The following is a 19,120-nucleotide window of genomic DNA, read 5'->3' as shown; positions in this document are numbered from 1 at the left end:
ATGGCGGCTCCTGGAGCAGCCAAGCGTCCCGGACTAGAAAGCAATAGATTTCTTGCTTCTGCCACAAATTCCCCCAGCTGTGAGCCTTCCAACCTTCTAACTATTCCTTTATATGTGGTTCAGAGTTCTGGGACCAGCCCCTGAACCTGCTTGGTCCGGTATTCTGTGTTGTTGTTGTTGGAGCTCTCTGCTATATGTCTACCCGATCCGCCATCTTGTTTGTTCTCCCCGAGGCTTCAAAATCTTGGCGGGAGCAGAAAGTTTCATCTTTCTTCCGCGGAGCAGCTGGTGAGCTTTGTGGTTCACGGTCGGTCCAGTGGTTATGACATGGAGCCACCCCAAACTCTGCCATGGAGTCAAGTCTGACTCATCGTGATCCTGCAGGACAGAGTGTAACTGCTCCTTAGAGCTTCCAAGCATGTTGTTGTTAAGTGCCCTCCAGTCAGTTCTGACTCATAGTGACCTTTGTAGAGGGTTTCTGAGGAGCGGCTGGTGGGTTTGAACCACTGACCTTGTGGTTCGCAGTCCAGAGCTTATCCTACAGCATCACACCAGGACTCCTTGGCTCCTTAACTGTTAGTGCTGAGTCACGGGAGTTTATCCTTGGCTCCAAGCTGCTGTCTTTTCACTTGCTAGCTGGATGAAGATGTATAAGGTATGCTGATGAGATTTGCTGATGACAGAGCTATAAAGGGGATGGTAGAACAGAGATTCAAAAGTTGTTCCCACCTAGATTATCAGGCTGAAAGCCAACAGATGGCGTTGGACAGGAATGGATATAAAGTCCCACTTGTGGCTTAAGCACAGAATAGAGATGACCTGCCTAGGTGACAGTTCCTGCCTTCATTTATTCATTCATGCCACAGTTATTTACCAGACATCTACCCTGTGTCAGGCACTGTGCCAGGCTCAAAGAATCAGAAGTGAACCCAGGAGACATGATTCCTGGATAACTGGAGTTAGTGGTCTCGAAGTTTATACAGCCAGAGAACACGAGTTTCAGGTGTTTGGGCTGTGTGTGTGTGTGTGTGTGTGTGTGTGTGTGCATGCGCACAAAGCAGATCCCTAACCCCAGTAGATCCTTGGAGAGGGTTTCCTTCCTATTGACATATGGGGGGAAATGGGGATTAGCTAGCAGAATGTGTGTGTATGTGTGTGTGTGTGTATGAGAGAGAGAGATGTAGTATTTTAGGTAGAAAACCTGGCAAGAGAGAGTTTGGAGCCATACAAGTCAGCAAGCCTGTGGCAGGGGATGCAGGTGGAGGGAGACAAACACAGTCCCAAGGACTGTACTCTTCTTGCTCCTTGCTTTTCTATATGAGCTCATTGAATCCTCACAATGACTTTGTAAGGAAGGAGCTTATATGCCCCCATTTTTTTCTGGATCAGGAAGTTGGGGCCTGGAGAAATTAAAGAATTTGCCTAAAATCTCTTAGCTGGGAATGGCAGAGTTGGGATCAGAGCTCCCATCTGTCTCATTCCAGAGCCAAGCTTTCAACTACTGTGCTTCTACCCTTGTTGGCTGCATTAGCAAATTTGGATTTTAACCAGAGAATAAAGGGATATCTGGTAGCATAGTGGTTATGAGTTGGGCTGCTAACCTCAAGGTTAGCAGTTCGAAACTACCAGCCGTTCTGTGGGAGAAAGATGAGGCTTTCTGTTCCCGTAAAGATTTACAGCCCCGGAAACCCTATACAGGGTCACTGTGAGTCAGAACCAACTCCATGGCAAACAGCCACCAATACACAGTCAACTGAACGGCATTTAAAAACAAGGAGCATTGAAGACGGGGTGGTACCTTGGTCAAATTTTTAATTTAAAAAATTATGGGATCTTATTATAGTCTTAAAATAAAGCATCTGAAAATCTGAAGCAGTTTTAGGTCCCAAGTAAAAGGCTTAGTGGCTGGATGATTTGAGAAAAAGTAGATAGACTTGGAAGTGACCTCCCCAGAGAAGACACCCTTGAGGGCAGGTGCAGCTCTCAGTAAGACAGCTGAGGTCTCCGCTGTTTCTACAGCAGATGGGGGGTCAGGGGTTCTAAGTTACAGGGAGGAGATTTGGGCTGCTTGCTTAAGATCAGAGTTTCCAGTAGGAACCCTTGTCTAGGTCTCTTTATCTCTGAAAGGAGGTGGCATTTCTGATTTCACTTGGTGTGTGTGTGTGTGTGTGTGTGTGTGTGTGGCCCATTTCCTAATGGAAGTCTGAGAAGTATAGCAAGGGTCACATTAGTCCTGCTAGATTGAGACAAGAAAAGAAGTTACCTTATAAAGTTATAATAATGAAAGCGTGTGGTCTCAGCATAAGAACAAACTGTGGAGTCAGTGAAACAGAATAGAATGTCCAGAAGTTGCTCCAAGCATATCGGGAGTGTAGTATGTAATGAAGGGGGCATTCTGCCTTCCCTACTGGATTTCTTTTTATTCTGATCTGACCGATGACCTGATTTCTTTCTAGCTGCCCAATGTCAGGGGGCTGGGCTGGGGCCAGAGGGGCTGAGAGGGTCTCTCTGTGGCTACAGTGATTTGGAGAAGTCGGTGGAGAAGATCCAGAGGGACGTGTGTCACAATCACCGGCTGGTGCCTGGGCCTGAACTGGAGGAGAAGGCGCTGGTGCTGAAGCAGCTCGGGGAGACACTGACTGAGCTCAAGGGTAAGTCCCCCGAGGGCTGGTGGGTGTGGCATGTGGTCTGGGAGGGGGTCCCTGTTACATCCCACCCCCCACTGCCCATCCTCCCAGTCATCAGTGTTCCTTCCTTCCCCTCCCCTCAGCTCACTTCCCAGGCCTGCAGAGCAAGATGCGGGTAGTGCTGCGAGTCGAGGTGGAGGCAGTGAAGTTCCTGAAGGAGGAACCACAGCGCCTGGATGGGCTACTCAAGCGCTGCCGTGGGGTCACAGATACACTGGCCCAGATCCGAAGGTCATTCCATCCCTGACTTCTGATTTCCCAAATCAGTAGATCAACCTGTACCTTTATCTTGATATGCCCACTGGAGCTACCCTTCAACTCTGACCTGTGACCCTTCTGCATGTTATAGGTTCACCTTTCCCTTATGCTGGCCCTTCCTTCTCTCCTGTAAGACCCTAGAGCTCTCCTCATATCTCACTTCCCTCAGGTCAGGCTTCTCCCATGGGGCCACCCCTGTTGACCTCACTGTTGCTCCTGACTCTCCCAATCCCAGGCAAGTGGACGATGGTGTGTGGCCACCCCCCAACAGTCTCCTGAATCAGTCCCCCAAGAAGATGACAGCTGAGACTGACTTCAACAAGAGCTTGGACTTTGAAATGCCACCCCCTAGTCCTCCACTGAACCTGCACGAGCTGAGTGGGCCAGCTGACGGTGTCCCCCTCACCCCTAAGGGCGGCAACCCCACCAAAGGCCTGGACCCTCCTGGCAAGAGAAGCATGGACAAGGCTGTGTCTGTTGAGGTGCTGGGCCCTGGGAGTCGGGATGGATTAGGGGGTGAGCTAGATTCATGTGTTCTTACCTCCACCCTAGAATAGGGAGAACTTGAGCGTGTGAGCACTTTTTGCTGAGAGGAGCATCACTTCTCTCCTGGAATTCTGAGAAGTTTAATGAGAGTGTTATTAGTCGTGCTAAAACAAAAACCAAACAAACATATTACAAAGTTACAATAATTAAAGCAATGTGGTGTTAATATAATAATAAACCACTCAGTCACGGAAACAGTGCAGTATCCAGAAGCAGGTCCAAGTATTTCAAGAATGTAGTATAAAATGATGGTGGCATTTCAGAGCCATGGGAAAGTATGTATTATTCAAGGAGAAGTTGAGGGTCTTCTACAGGCCCAGATCAAATGTGAGTCTTCATTTTCCGTTTCTTACACATGGGACTGGGGAAGGGGCTGAAGCCAGAGATATCGTGGAGTAGTGCAGCCGGCTCCGCCTGACTCTTGACTCCTCCTCTCAAGGCTGCTGAGAGGGACTGGGAGGAGAAGCGAGCAGCTCTGACCCAGTACAGCGCCAAGGACATCAACCGGCTGCTGGAAGAGACACAGGCCGAGCTTCTCAAGGCCATCCCTGACCTGGACTGTGCCGGCAAGGCCCATCAAGGCCCGGCCCCTACCCCTGACCACAAGCCCCCCAAGGCTCCCCATGGCCAGAAGGCAGCCCCACGAACAGAGCCCAGCGGGAGGAGGGGCTCAGGTATGGGGCCAGGTAGGGGAGGGTGGAGAACCCATAGGAGAGGAGCCCCACCTGCAGGAACTCAGGCTGATGGGGGAGGCACTAGGGAGTGAGAAGTCAGCCTGCCAGGAAAGGGTGGAGCTGGGTGATCAGCAGCTCCACCCTCAGTCCACTAGGGGGAGACTGAGCCTCCCTGCTGAGAGGATGCAGGGAGGATGGACAAGTCCAGACAGAGAGCCCTGCTCTGCGCGTTTCTTTTGCTCAAGCACGTGCCATGAGCCAAGCTTGTGCTAGTCACTGATGAGGTTCCTGGGCCCCACAGGTTCACAGGCTTGTAGAGGAGTCCTGGTGTGGCGCTGTGGGTTAATACCCTGGACTGCAAAGTAGGTTTGAGCCACAAGGTTGGTGGTTCAACCCTATCCAGGCTCATTGTGGGTTTGAACCAACTCAACGGCATTTAACAATAGGCAGAAATCTGGACAAAAAACAACCACTGCCGTTTGCTCATTGCCTCCTGAAACGCATATGAGGGAGCTTCAGAAAGAGAATGGGCATTTCCTACAAACTCTTTGAAGCCCCCTTGTATTTGTTAAGCATTTACTGTGTACCAGGTGCTAATGATAAGGAAGTGAATAGTATTGTGCTTGCTTTCAAGGAGCTCAAACTCTAGTGGGGGAAATAATAGTAATATTTATGTTTACCAGGCATTTACTATGTAACAGAAGAAGGCCTGATAGACCATTGGTTAAAGTGATTGGCAGCCAATCAAGTGCAGATTCCATGGTCTCATAGGCTCCCAGAGACAGCTAATGCTGCTGGTCCTTGGACCACACTTTGAGTAGGAGGGGTTAGAGTGTTGGAAGAGAAAGAGCTGGCAGAGCTGGGTGCTGGCTGAGATGGGGAGGAAAGAGGAGAGGAGAGGCCTCTGTGTCTGCCTTTTCCTTTCCTCCTCCTTGTCTCTGGAGGAAGAAGCAGGTGTCCTCTGGAGCCCTGATTCCAGGGTGTGGGTCATCTGACCCCCAGCCCCTTGGTTGTCTACAGATGAGCTCACAGTGCCCCGCTACCGCACAGAGAAGCCCTCCAAGTCACCCCCGCCACCCCCTCCCCGCCGGAGCTTCCCCTCTTCCCACGGTCTGACCACTACACGCACGGGCGAGGTTGTGGTCACCAGCAAGAAAGACCCAGCCTTCATCAAGGTACCAGCCCCACCGTGTGCAGGGGATGGGGGTTCCTGAGGTAATTTTGGAGGGAAAGAAGGGGGTGGTCAGTGTTGACTTGGAACTTGGGGCTCGGGGTCCCCAGGGTATGGATTTGCTCCACTTCTACCCCAGACCTCTGCTGTTGGGGACATCCTGAGAGGGGACAGAGGAAGGTGCAGATGAGGAGCGGGGACGGGGGGCTGGTGCGATGGTGGGTGAACTGGTACTGAGGGGCCCTGGCCTTTCAGAAGGCTGAGTCGGAGGAGCTGGAGGTACAGAAGCCCCAAGTGAAGCTGCGCCGGACTGTGTCCGAGGTAGCCCGGCCAGCCTCCACACCCCCCATCATGGCCTCTGCAATCAAGGATGAGGATGACGAGGACCGCATCATCGCTGAGCTGGAGGTAGGTCAAGGACACTACCTGTGCCCAAGCTCTCAGCCACAACCCACTCCCTGGCCCTACCAGACTGGCCCTAGGGCCAGGTGGCAGGATTAGGACCAGAGGGTGGACACTCGGGTTCCCAGCTGAACACTGGCCCATTCGGGAGCCCAACCATCTAGACTGATGGGGAGGGGGCGCCTGAAGTCTTTGTAAGTTTCATTTTGTTGATTAGAGTCTCCGAGTCCCTCCAAGTGTCCTGAGACCCCATACCCAAATGCTTTCAGAACGGGGAGTGCTCAGAGACCCCTAACCCAAGTGTACTAATAACAGAATGCTCAGAGGCCCCGTACCCCATGTCCTGAGGACAGAATGCTCAGAGGCCCCGTACCCCAGTGTCCTGAGGACAGAATGCTTAGAGGCCGCGTACCCCAGTGTCCTGGGGGCAAGGTGCTCAAAGGCCCCGTACCCCAGTGTCCTGAGGACAGAATGCTCAGAGGCCCCGTACCCCAGTGTCCTGGGGACAGAATGCTCAGAGGCCCCGTACCCCAGTGTCCTGGAGACAGAATGCTCAGAGGCCCCGTACCCCAGTGTCCTGAGGACAGGATGCTCAGAGGCCGCGTACCCCAGTGTCCTGGGGACAGAATGCTCAGAGGCCCTGTACCCCAGTGTCCTGGGGACAGGATGCTCAGAGGCCGCGTACCCCAGTGTCCTGAGGACAGGATGCTCAGAGGCCGCGTACCCCAGTGTCCTGGGGGCAAGGTGCTCAAAGGCCCCGTACCCCAGTGTCCTGAGGACAGAATGCTCAGAGGCAGTGTCCTGGGGACAGAATGCTCAGAGGCCCCGTACCCCAATATGCTGGGGACAGAGCATTCCGAGATCCCTACCCTGTGTGTCCTGAGAATAGAATCATCGGAGACTCCAACCCAAATGTTTAGAACAGAATGCTTGGAGACCCCTGTACCTGACTGTCCTCAGACAAGAGTTCTCCTAGCCTCCAGACCTAAGCCCCCTGGGACTCTCTCAGTGTTGTAAGATCCGTGTATATGTTAGGCACACTCACCCCCAAGTGCCAGGCAACCTGGTACTGCCAGGAGTCTCTGGAGGAAATGAAAGAGAGGGTTGAGTGGCCAGTGGCCATGATGAAGGCCCAAGCAGTGAGGCTGGAGGTCCAGTGCCAGCCTAGGTCTCCCATTGCCATGGGTACCTGGGCCATAGGCCAGCGCCCATGCTCCCTACTACCCCTTCCTCCAAACCTTCCCCCACCTTCTGCTCCCCAGGTGTTTGAGAGAAGTTCAGTGTCTTCCCTTCCCCCCACGCCCCGCCGCCAGCCGATCCCCACCTTGCTGTCCCCCCAGGACCTGGGGTCCCCCGGGGGCTCAGCTCTGGGCCCCACACGGAAGGTAACGGGCTGTTCCGCACCTCTCCCGGCTCTCTCTCTGCCTGTCCTTGCAGCTTCCTCTTCTCACCTGTCACGCTAACCCACTGACGTGCCAGCCACAGGGGCCCAGCTGTGCATACCCACGGACTCACTCCTCTCCCCCAGGGGCCAGGCATGGGAACCTTCCTTCTCCTGGCCTCCCAGGCAGGTTTTCCCCAAGACTCCTGCAGCCCAAGGCAAACCTGCTGCCTCATGCCTGGGCGCCTGGTGGTTCTTGGTTTGTGCTTTCATTCCAGCTTGTTCTGAGTCTGGCCCATTGAATTTGGGTTATTTTGTTCCAAACCACAACCTGACTTTTGATCTGGCATGAAGCCTGCATTTTATTTGGTTCAAGATTGGAGTTGGGTCCTGCTCATTAGACGACTGTAGGTCTGGCACAAAATCCGGACTACCTTGAGCCCTGCCTTACCCTCACCTCATCCCCTCCCATGCTGCAGGTGCCAGGTGGCGGCGCTATTTCACCCACTAGAATCTATGGCTTGCTCTTGGGGCCAAAAACTCCCCAGAGGAAAGGCTCCTCTACAGCCTTCTTCCTCCCATGGCCCCATCTTGGCCCCTCTGGTCAAGCTGCTTGGAATGGAAGAAACCCGCACACTTCCTTGGCTGCTGGTTCTGTCTTTCAACGTCAGGAAGTTCTTCCTTCTCTCTAACTTCAGTCCTTGCTGCTCTGCTGCACTTATTTTCTCTGTTCTTTCTTGGGACTTCTGGGGTGTACTCACTGTCTGCACCCCCGGGGGAGGGGGAGGGGAAGGGTCTGGGTATTTCTCCTTCAGCCCAGTAAGGGGGGGCAGGAGGGCACCTGCTTCCGGGTGGGGCAAGCACACACACACACTCACTTTCTCCCTTGCCCACACTGGCTTCCTGCTAGCTGAACCTGATTTCTGGCCTGTCTTGAGGCATGCTGGGACTTTGCCTTCCCAGCCTGGGGAAGCAAACAGACATCAGATGGATGGACAATGCCATCTGGCGGGTAAAGGAGGGGTACAGTGTAGTCTGAGGAACCAGCGGGATTGGGCAGTGGGGAAGGGGCACCTAAGTTGTCTGTGCCCTCAGTACTTAGACCCACAGCACCTAGCCCCTGCCTCTTTCTGGCTCTGGGAGCCAGTTCTGAGGTGCCTAGTGGGCACAGATCCACTCTGGCTGATCCTTTCACCCTGAGGTGCCATCGGGCAGTGGAGCCAGGCGGGCATGGCCATCCACTCGGCCTCCCCAGTCTGCAACCCCACCTCCAGGTAAGCAGGCACCAGGACTGGGCGGGTTGCCTTGGGAGGGAGGGGTTGGACCCCCTGCATCTCCCCATGGCCCTGTCTAGTGGAAAGAGTACTGGTCTTGGAATCCGACTGCCTGGGTTCAAATCCTGGCTCTGTCACTGGCCAGATGTGGATAACTGACCTTGGGTGAATCACTAAACAACCCTTGTCACCCTTGGTGCCCACATTGGCCCAGTGAGAACAAATAGCCATGCCACAGGTTCAATGAGGACTTAAAAGGAGATGGTGTCCGCCAGTCCTGGATCAAAACGGACCATTGGCATTAGACTAAGAGTCCCTGATGTTGGGGGGGCGAAGCTAGGGGGCTTCTCCCTGCACTCCACTGAGGCCAGAGCCTGAAATGCTCACACAAAAGCAGATGATCGGGGGAACACTATGGGGTGTGTGCGAGAGAGGGACTGGCAAAGACTGAGCCCTTCCCCTCATAGCCAGAGACAGAGCAATGACCTCATCCTTGGGGTCTCTGCACACTGAGCTTACGGTCTCAGTCTTTCTGTGTACCTCAACAGTGTTTGTTTAACCAAGCCCTGGTCACATGCCACCTGCCCATGTGAACTCACTTCATTCTCCACTAACCCCATCACTATGGAGTTACTGTTCTCCCATTGCACAGACGGGCAAATTCATCAGACGTAACCACAAGATGAGACCTGCTCCCAGAGTTTAACATGGGAGATGAGAAGGGACATATATCATCAGTGCATCTTTGCCAGACAGTGGGAGGCAGTAAGGTGTGGTGGGAAAAAGCCTGAGTTCTAGTCTCAGTGCTGTCTCCGCCTTCCCCCTGCCTCAATTTCCCCATCAGCAAAAGGAAGGGACTGCCCCCTTTCTAATCCAGCTTGAGGATTTTGGATTGCAGGGGTCACACATTTCCTCATTTTCCTTCTCCCCTCAGATCTTTTGCATCCCTCGGATAATCTTGACGGAGTATGCCCCCAACCCTTCCTCTTCACCAGAGGTCAGGCTCCAGGAACCTGGTTCCAGGACGGCCCCCACCCCACGTCCCCAGACGCTGAGTGACAGCTGGAATGGCCCACAGGCCCTGCCAAGGGTAGAGGCTGAGGCTCCCAGGCCCAGAAGCAACTCGATACCCAAGAAGGAAGGCGCAACTCGGAAAAGACTGGCTAGAGGGATCTGCAACCCTGAAGATGGAGGAGCTAGGGCCCCCTGTTCTCAGGGACCAGCCTTGGAGGGGACAGAGGCCCTCTCAGAGGAGACGTTTGACTCTGGATGTGATGCTCAAACCTGCAACAGGGAACCCCAGAGCCACACCATGAAAGGTGCCACCCCGCAGCGGGTAGACAGCCTAGAGGAGACGCTCCGGGAACTGGAAGCTACCCTGAATGAGATGGCCAGTCTCCACCACGGGGTCCCCTGGCAGTCACCTGCCCCCACGCCCCCAGGTGGCTGCTTCTTCCTCTGTGTTCCCCTGCTGCCTACACACTCCAGTCTGTTGATCTTCAGAGCTAGAGGGAGTGGCGGGGAGCACCACACCAGCCCCATCCTCCGGCTGGCCTTCTCCCAGCTCCTGCTGTCCACCTGGGAGCCTGGCACTGGGCAGGGGTTTGCAGGCAGAGCCCAGGGGTAGCTGGGAAGCTGGCTTACCCAGGGGTCTGCCCACCCAGCCCTGGGCAGGGACCCAGCCCCTTCCCCCCTGCTCTGTATCTGTATACAAACAAATAAAGTTCTCGCCCCTGTTTCCAACCACGTGTTCCCCTCCTCCTTCCTGTCTCTGACTCTCTCTGTCTCTGTGGTTTCTCTGCCTGTTGTGTCTCTGGTTCCTCGGACCCACTCTGGGCAGGTCCCTGGGGTGCTCCGTCTCAAGGAGGCTTCCCTCCACTCCCTGTGAGGAGGAAGGTGCCTGCCAGTATAGAGACTACCCCAATCTTAATGGAGTCGGGGGACGACCAGAAGCCCTCACTTCAGTGACTCCCCTAGGAGGGTCCCAGTTGGCCCTGCGCTATTCAAGGAGACCCCCAGAGTTACCTCACTGAAGAGCTGTTGGGAAGATCTTGTCCCATGGCTCAGAGGCCAGGCCTGAGTCTCCAGAAATCCCTCCAAATCCCTAGAGGTAGTGCATGACTCTACCTCTCCCCAGGACCCCCAACCCAACCCTGTTCCTCTTCCTACAGAGCGGTGGTGGCACCGTGCCACCCATGAAGGTGGTGACTCCCGGGGCCTCACGGCTGAAGGTAGCCCAGAGCCAGGCCAGCAGCCCCGACAAAAGCAAGCATGGCAAGCAGAGGGCTGAGTACATGCGGATCCAGGCCCAGCAGCAGGTAAGGGCGGCCATTTCCTGCCCGGAAGTTCCTGGCTACCACCCTCCCCCCAATGGCATGAACCATCTTCTCTCTCTTCCCTGCAGCCCTGGCATTCTGGGTCAGGTTAGAACGTGACTTTCCGACCAGGATTCTTTCCTCTCAGAATGCTCCTGGCTCAGGGCCAGGGCAGTCCTTCTCCTTGGCTCCCCACCGCCCTGCTTCCGAGAGAGGAAACTGTATGCCCCTCCATTTTCCTGCCACCCACTCCTCCCCTCTTTCTCCTTCCTGTCCTCCTCTTGTCCCCATGGGCTCTTGTTTTAGCCCCACTCTTAGCTCCTTGGTGAGACTCCCTGGCCAAGGGAGAAACTGATTTGCTTTTCAGCCTTGTGGTTGGGTTTCACTGGAATCACAGCTGAGGTTGAGGGGTTGGGGGCAGGGGAGATGTGGCAGGAATGCTGCAGCCTCTTCCATGTGTGGAGTAGACACACCTCACCATGTGGCTGTGGGCACAGTGCAGGGAGGTCCCTGGGCCGGGTGTTCACAGGAGCCCTTAGTGCCCTCATTGGGTTCAGTAAGTACTGTGAGCAGCCTCTGGATCCAGGCTCGGGTCTGCATAAGGCATACGTACTGCATATGGGGAACGGCGGGTGTGGGGGGTTGTGGAATGTCAACCTGCTTTGACTGGAAGAAGGCTGAAGATTTAGGGGCCGGAGGTTAGAGATGGGGTCCAGCCACCTTCATAGAGGAGGAAAAGGACTTACACAGCCACACAGAAATTTGGTATTGGAGTGAGTCAGGTGTCCCAAAGCCTTTCCTACCACATGATGTTGCGACAGCCCCACCTGGCCCAGCTGCCTCTGCACACACTACCTCCCCCAGACACACCTTGTGCACCCCACCCCAGCATCTCTTTCCACTATCAGTTGTCATTCCTGAGTTTCAGGGCTTGCCATGTTGTTGTCTTGGTGGTTGCTTCTGCCCTCCAGTGGGTGCCCGAGGGGAGGCAGCGCGATGCAGTCTTGTCAACACTGTTACCCGTCTTTCTGCAACTACTGTGAAGGAGCACCCCTTACCCCTTAAAGGCAACTCCCTCCTTCATGCCCAACAGAATAGATGATATTTTGGGTATTCACATCAGTTTTTTCCAGAAGTTCCCCACAGATCTCCCCTCTCTTCTTGGCCCATCACTGGCAAGGAGGAAAGCTCTTAGTTCCATTCAGAGTTATCCCCATAGGCTGGGCCCAGCTTCCCCTGAAGCCCGTGGCAGGCCAATGCTGGATTTGAGCAGAATTTAGTTCACAAGGAAGAAGGGTGTGTGGGAGGGGTTCCTGGCAATGGCTCTGGAGGAGGTAGGACCTGGGAGCCAAGTCTAGGGCTCTTCTCCGAGGGCTCAGCTGATTGTTTATGGCTTATCCAGATGAAGGCTGATCATCTCTGAGGTTTCTTACTGCCTCAGCACAAAGGTGACATGGCTCTGCTTCTCTGGACATTTGGGATCAACATGGAGGACTGGCTGGTGAAGTGAAAGTGGAAGGAACTTTCAGAGACAGCCAGCGGCTGTGCCACTTGAAGACTCCGAGCCACACAGGACAGGACCACTGGGCACAGTTGGACCCTCAGCTTCGGGACAGTGGGCTTTGGATGGTGCCGTGACTAGAGTCTCTTGGGAGGAAAGATGCCTGAGGGGACTGAGGGAACCAGTGCAGACAGCATGGCCATGATGGTGCCTGTGGAGAAGAAAGAGGGAGGCTGTGGGCTGACTGGAAAGAGGCACAAGGCACCATGGTAACACAGGAGGTTGGGCAACACTCCACTCCAAGGCAGGTGTTCCAAGACCCAAGCTTGGGATGGACTGAAGCTCATGAAGAATGTTTAAAGGAAGGAACAGAAAAGGCTTTTAACTAGAAAGACAGGTTCAGAACACAGAGGAGAGCCGGGGGAATCACCACCTTGCTTGAGGACGTGGTGAGACATGAAGAGACACCAAAGAGAAAGCAGACATGCTTCCCTTCCATCTGGCTTTCAGAGGAGGGCCTTTTAACGGAGAAGCGGGGAGGGAGCGGGTGGAGCACTGAAGCCCAAGGTAAGTGTGACAAGTTAGCAGGAGAGCCCTAGGTTGCTTTCAATGACCTTGTCTCCAGACCCAGGTACAGGGAGCCCCATGAGAGCAGGGTACATGCCTGGCACACACATGGTTAGCACTCCGCACAGGACTCTGTGAAACAAAAGATCTTGTGGATATGGCCCTAGAACCTCTTAAAGCAACCACAGAAAGAGGAGAGAGGCCAAAAGGCCCACGTGGGTGAAATGAATGACAGAGTGGAGAACTGCATGACCAAGTACGCTCCTGGCAAAACGGCGGTGGAATCACTGAACAGACCATTTGCGGAAGGAAACCGGTGATGTCCAGCAGTGGGCAGGCTGTGGTCTCCTCTCCTGGTTTCTCTTGAGCAGAGTTTTCCAGCTGCCTTCTGAAGGCAGGGCTATCTCCCAGTGGCCTCTCTTTGTTTCAGGACTGGCCTGTGGCACTGGAGTGACCCTGTAAAGACCTAGCCTGCCAAGGTCTCTGGTGATGTCACTGGACTCTGTTTGTTGTCCACTTTCCATCTTTTTCTTATAGGGATGGGGAGTGTGGGGGAGGCAGGGTGGTTGGGGGATAGGTATTTCTAACTATTAGACTTGTCCAGTAAGTGAAGGCCACTCCATTAGGGAGAGAGAGAGGGAGTTTCCCACGTTAGCTTACCAGTGGTGGACCACTGGTGGGGGGTGGAAGACTGGGGCTGGACTTGACTAGGACCTACCCTCCCAGTCCACCACTAGACCTGCTGAGACTGGAGGGGACTGACTGGGCACCCACAGCCTGGCTGCTTCCCACCTGCCTCCCTGCTTGAAGGGCTGCACCTCTGTCGCAGCTAACATTTCACTTCTTCTTCCTCCCTCCCTTGCCCTCTGCCCACTCCCTGTCTCCCTACCCATGTGTCCTGGGCTGGGTCTACCTCTGGGTCTCTCTCTTCTGCCTTCTCTCTTTACCATCAGTAACTGTTGACCCCCTCCCACTCCAGCTTCCTGCCTCCTTTAGTCCAACCCTGTGCTCCTGAACCTCCTTTCTCCCCAACTCCCTTCAGCTCCCCCTCTGTTTTCTTCCTTTTGCAGTTAATTTTCTCTTGGATTTGTGGAAGTTTCTCATTTTTAAAGCTTTGATTGGGGACCAGTGTAAAGGCTCTCCCTTACTCTCTCTGACCCCTGACCCCTGTTTTTGTTCCAGGCCACTAAACCATCTAAAGAGATGAGCGGGTCAAATGAGACCTCGAGCCCAGTCTCAGAAAAGCCTTCGGCTTCCAGAACCTCTATCCCCGTATTGACTTCCTTTGGGGCGAGGAATTCTTCCATCTCCTTCTAGAAGCCCCCTCACACCCTCACCCCAGCCTGCCACCCTCCCTGACCCCTGCCATTTCCCTCCCCACTCTTCTTCTGGTCATCTCCACCCACCTCCACCCCATTCTCCAGACCCGCTGAAGGGTTTGCCACAAGTGTGGCCTCCTCAGCTCACTATACCCACCCCTTATTGGTGTTTTTGGTTTTTTAAATGACTCACTTTTAATTATAATTTTTTTTTAAAGAAAAAAGGTAAAAGTAAAAACCAAACACACCACCTTCCCTTGATTTCCTTTTCCAAAATGGCCTCCTGGTGGCCCACTTCCTGTCTCTCCCTTTTCTCTTTCACCACTCTTCCTCCCAATTCCATCCTGCAGTTTCTGCACCTTTCCTTCCCTTCCCTGCCTTCCCCCTAACTTCTCAAGAGCACTCCAAACAAACTCTGAGCCACGGAGATTTGGAGCAGACAGTGAGAGACCCCCCTCCTGAAGGAACATCTGGACATGGATCCACCCTGTTATCAGGCTGGAAAATGGGACGCGGAGAGACCCCCTGTGCAGCCTTGGGACCTGACTGAACTTCTCTGCTGCTGCTGCTACTCTCCACCACTCCAGGCTGGTCTCCCTGGGCCCGCCATCACTATGGATGCACTAGAGATGGCGGTGGGAGTTTGAGAGGCCTCAGAGTGTGTGAGAGGCTGTGGAAACAGTGTGTCCTTGGAAAGGAGCTTGCTTACTGGAATTCACGGTACTGGTCATGAGTGAGGAGCTGCCCGACCTGTGCTGAGAAGGAAGGAGACCATTTTGGGTTCTGTTGGCTGTGGAAGATGGGCAGAGCAGCAGCCACCTATAGGGGGCCCTGCCTGGAAGAGGGCAGCCCAAGGAGGGATTATCTGATACTTTTAGTTTCCTAACTTAGCACTTTAAATGACATTAACTTATTTAATAGGGGTGGGGTGGGCAAGAAAGCGGGACCAAGAAAATGAGATTTTTGAGGCCTGGCAGGTGAGGAGGGTCTGGTTGACTGTGAGAAAAACTAGAAAGGGAGGAGTTGATGGTGGAGACTGAACACAGCTCTGACCCCTACAGGTGATGGGTGACTTGACCTCCCTTTGAGACTTCAGGGTGTTCATGGTATTTCAATGGCAGCTTGTGGACCCCAAGTGAGATCCTTGACGGTACCTGAGACCTGACAAGGCCCTGGAGTGTGTGGATGGTGAGGGCTGTCTTTAGACTGGACCTTAGGGATTCTCAGCCCTCACCCCTAAGAGGACACAGTGAGGGGCCAGTGGGAAGGTTATGTGGGAGGAGGATGGAATGAGGGGTCCCAGGGAGAAGGGTTCCAATTTGTAGCACAAAGTGGGGTCAGCACAGGGAAAGGGATTTGGAATTAGTCCTCCCTACCCACCCAGTGGCGCTGTGGGCTCATGCGCCAGACTGCAAAGCTGTTTGAACTGCAAGGTTGGTGGTTCAAGCTCACCAGTTGCTCCTTGGAAACCCTGTACAGGGTTGCTATGGGTCGCAACTCTATGGCACTTAACAACAACAAAAACCCACCCAGTAAGCACAGAAAGGAGCCATTGAGGAGGAACCTTAGATTTGGACTCGTACCCCTGGGGCCCGGCAGGGGATAGGGAAGGAAGAGCCAGGGGTTTGGGGAGGGCAGGGGAGTTGGATTGGGTTTCCTCATTTCTTGTTTTGTTGTTGTTGGTTTTGTTGGGTTTTTTTTTTTTTGGTTGTTTTATCCTTGTTTTTTAGCTTTGGATCATTTTTGTACAAAGGCAAACAAGCCTTTTTGAAAAATAACAAAAGAAGAGGAAAAATATCCCTCCTGGAAAATAGAAAAAAAAAAAAAAAAAAAAGGACCTCATAAATGATGCAATTAGTTTTAATTGCAGGCAACTCTTTACATTTAAGTGAAGTGTCTTAACATTTTATATTGTTTTAAAAATATATTTACATATTATATATATATATATAATATACGTAATATAAATATATATAAATACTTAAAAAAGAAAAAAAAAAAAAAAAGAAAACCATGGTGCTCTCTCCCTGGCCGCTGTTTTGGCGTGGGAGGGGGCTGGGGTGGGCACAATGGCTTCTGTGATCCAGTGACACGGTGTAGTTTGATTTGGCTGTACAGAGACCCTCCTGACTTGGGAGGGGAGGGGGAGTGGTGCCCCCTCCTCCCTCCACTCCATTACTCTTTGCTTGCTACTCTTCACTTGCCCCCACCTCCCTCCCTCAGCCCTGTGACCTGAATCTGTGCCCCACCGTCACTGTCTGGAGTTGACTGTCCCTTTGTGGGGGAGGGGACGGGGCAGATGGAAGGAGCTGTATGCCCCGCCCACCTGCTCTGCTCCAAGTAGAGCCCAGTGCGATTGGCATCTTCTCTTTCACATTGGTTCCTGCACATTTAGGGGCTGGGAGGCGTGTGTGTGGAGTTGCATGCAACCTGTGTATGTGTGTCTAGACACAAGCCCACATACCTGTGTGTGAGGAAGCATGTGTGTGGATGCCTTGGGCATGGATGCATAGGCATGGCCACCACATGTGTGCGCAGGAAGGCATGCACACGTAGATGTACAGAACCTGTTTGGGCGCCGGCATGTACCTACCTGCAAGCTGGTATTCAAGGAGCTTTATGGGAAAGGCTGTGTGCAGTGGGTGTGTGCGTGTGTAGGCTTGTATGTGTGGAGGCCACATATATGTGGACAGAGACCTGTATGCTAAGCGTGTGCTCCTGTGGTGTGCATGTGTGCATAGGCGTGTGCTGGTGTAAACTTGAGTATATGTGTGTCCCATCACCCCTGCACCACTTGCTCTGGCTTCCCCCCAAGCACCACCCCTAGGACCCCTCAAAGCCCACAGCACGTCGATGCCCCCCCAAGCTGCATGCGCTTTGCTGCTCTGTCCATCAGTGTGTGCTTGACCAAGAGCAAACTAAGACGTCTAGGGGGACCCCTGTATCTGGTCCCCCCAGCCCCTACCCACTGTGCTGTGTTCTTCGCATGGGGGTTTCTCTCCTGTCCCTTCCACAATAAGCTGTTTCCCCAGGAGCCTCGGGCCCAGGCTCTGAGTGGGTCCCCAGAGGGGCCTTCCCAGGGCAAGCTTGGCTCCGCCCCCTGCCCATCCACCCTGTAGGGCCTGTGTTGGTGTAGCAGTGATGGCTTCTGTGGATATTCTGTGACCTCTGTCGGTGTAACTTGACAATTTCTAATTGGAAAGGGTTGCTGTGTTTTCTCTGTCTCTCTTTTTTAATGTCCTGTTTTCTTCTCCCCATTTCCCTGCTCTCTTTCCTTTTCGGTTTTTCTAGCCGAGTGTTTGGGGCTTTAATAAAACTTGATTTTTTTTCCTCTCCTGGATCTCCTTTCTATAGGCTGCTGTCTGGTTATTTCTCATCACACCCTTGAGGGTCTGGAAGGTGCTGGCTCAGTAGGCAGGGATGTGAAGAAAGTGGGTGGGCATAGGAGCGTGTAAGCTGGTACTGCCCGCACTGTCAGCTTAGCCAGTTAACACGGTAAGCAAGCAGTCCTGGCGTGGTGCTGTAAGATCAGCACTGGACTGCAAACCACAAAGTCGGTAGTTCAAACCCACCAGTCACTCCTCGGAAACCCTATACAAGGTCACTATGAATCATTTTTCACATGTGAAACTGTTCACTACAGATGAATGAATAAGCACAAATAAGCCCATGCTTACAGACTTCTGGGTAGTCTTCCCCTGGCTGCTGCTAAGGGCCTAGGACAACCAGTTCCATCATGGACTCTGGAGCGGAACACCAGGGTGTTTGTTCTCTGGGCCAGGTGCTATATCATGAGATAGTGACCGGTACTGCCCACATCTGCACATAGCAAAGCCAGGGCTGCTCAGAGAGGTTGGGTGTTCTGCTCAGTGTCACACAGTTAGTAAACTGCAGGACCAGGCCTGGAATCCAGCCCTGCGTGACCCCAAAGCAGTGCTTTTACCCCCAAATCTAGCAGTCCAATAGGTCTCCTGTCCCCTTGTGGGGTGAGGGGAGGCGGTGACTCTTCATGGTATTGGGAGGATTTCTAGGGCTGCTGCTTTCAAACTTAAAAGCAACAAAACATTTTCAGAAATACTTGTTGAACTAGCAAATGTGTTATATATGTATCTTTACAAAAAATAAAAGATATATTTTACATCTTCACCCAGTAGACATGTATACACACCCATATACTTGGTGAAGCATCACTTACTATATTAAGTGCTGTCGAGTCTGTTGTGACTCATAGCAAGATTATATAGGGTTTCCAAGGAGTGACTGGTGGGTTTGAACTGCCAACCTTGCAGTTAGCAGTCCAGTGCTTAAACTACAGTGCCACATCAGGACTCCTACTTAATACATAAATATTTTCTGTTCAATTCTGTTTTCTACAAATTTTGGTCATGACCCACTAAGCTGATTTCATGACTCTTGAATGGGCCCAAACCCCCCAGTTAGAAAGACGCTAGTCCGAAGCTCTGATTTCAGCCCTGCTTATTATGCGGTTCTGTTTTCTCCTCCTCAAGGGCCTACTATCTCTGCTTGCCCCATGGTCTCCCCTGAAATGGGAAGACCCTTGTGAGGGAGACTTACCCCAGGTTCCCTTTGATTCTGGGTGTATGGGTCTCCTGGATTGTGACCTTATAGCCAACAAGCTACCTCAGGTCAGGCCACCACACCAGACAGAGCCTGTGCATGATCTACCATTGAGCGGGTGTTTCAGGGTTTCCTGGAATGCTGAAGCCACTATTCTGCATATTCTATGAATATTTAAGGTGTGCTTCCCTTAAAGCATAATGTTTCAGGCATTATGTTGCTTGATTGAGAACTGGAATATTAGTTGTTATTAGTATTAGTTCATAGAGACCCTGTACAGGGTTTCCAAGGCTGTAAATTTTTACGGGAGCAGAAATCCTCATCTTTCTCCTATGGAACAGCTGGTGGTTTCGAACTGTTGACCCTGAGGTTTACAGCCCGATTCGTAACCTCTATGCTACGAGAGCTCCTTGGACTATTTAGTAGGTCTCTCCCAAACTTCACATC

General features: G+C 52.9%; 1 protein-coding gene across 1 annotated transcript in view; it reads left to right on the top strand.

The window, feature by feature from the left end:
• The window catches only part of SRCIN1 (SRC kinase signaling inhibitor 1), a 70,398-nt gene extending 56,194 nt beyond the window's left edge, over positions 1–14,204 (top strand). The window contains exons 12-19 of the mRNA XM_006832530.1: positions 2,521–2,651; positions 2,771–2,918; positions 3,181–3,427; positions 3,931–4,165; positions 5,186–5,340; positions 5,592–5,744; positions 10,565–10,711; positions 13,959–14,204. Coding sequence (XP_006832593.1) covers positions 2,521–2,651; positions 2,771–2,918; positions 3,181–3,427; positions 3,931–4,165; positions 5,186–5,340; positions 5,592–5,744; positions 10,565–10,711; positions 13,959–14,093 — 1,351 coding nt within the window. The 3' untranslated portion in view covers positions 14,094–14,204. The remainder of the gene's footprint in view (positions 1–2,520; positions 2,652–2,770; positions 2,919–3,180; positions 3,428–3,930; positions 4,166–5,185; positions 5,341–5,591; positions 5,745–10,564; positions 10,712–13,958) is intronic.
• Positions 14,205–19,120: the final 4,916 nt, after the last annotated feature.

Source organism: Chrysochloris asiatica, unplaced genomic scaffold (assembly GCF_000296735.1).
Source record: "Chrysochloris asiatica unplaced genomic scaffold, ChrAsi1.0 scaffold00007, whole genome shotgun sequence".
Classification (NCBI taxonomy): domain Eukaryota; kingdom Metazoa; phylum Chordata; class Mammalia; order Afrosoricida; family Chrysochloridae; genus Chrysochloris; species Chrysochloris asiatica.
The sequence above is the reverse complement of the archived record's forward strand: the minus strand, read 5'-3'. Positions and strand labels throughout refer to the sequence as shown.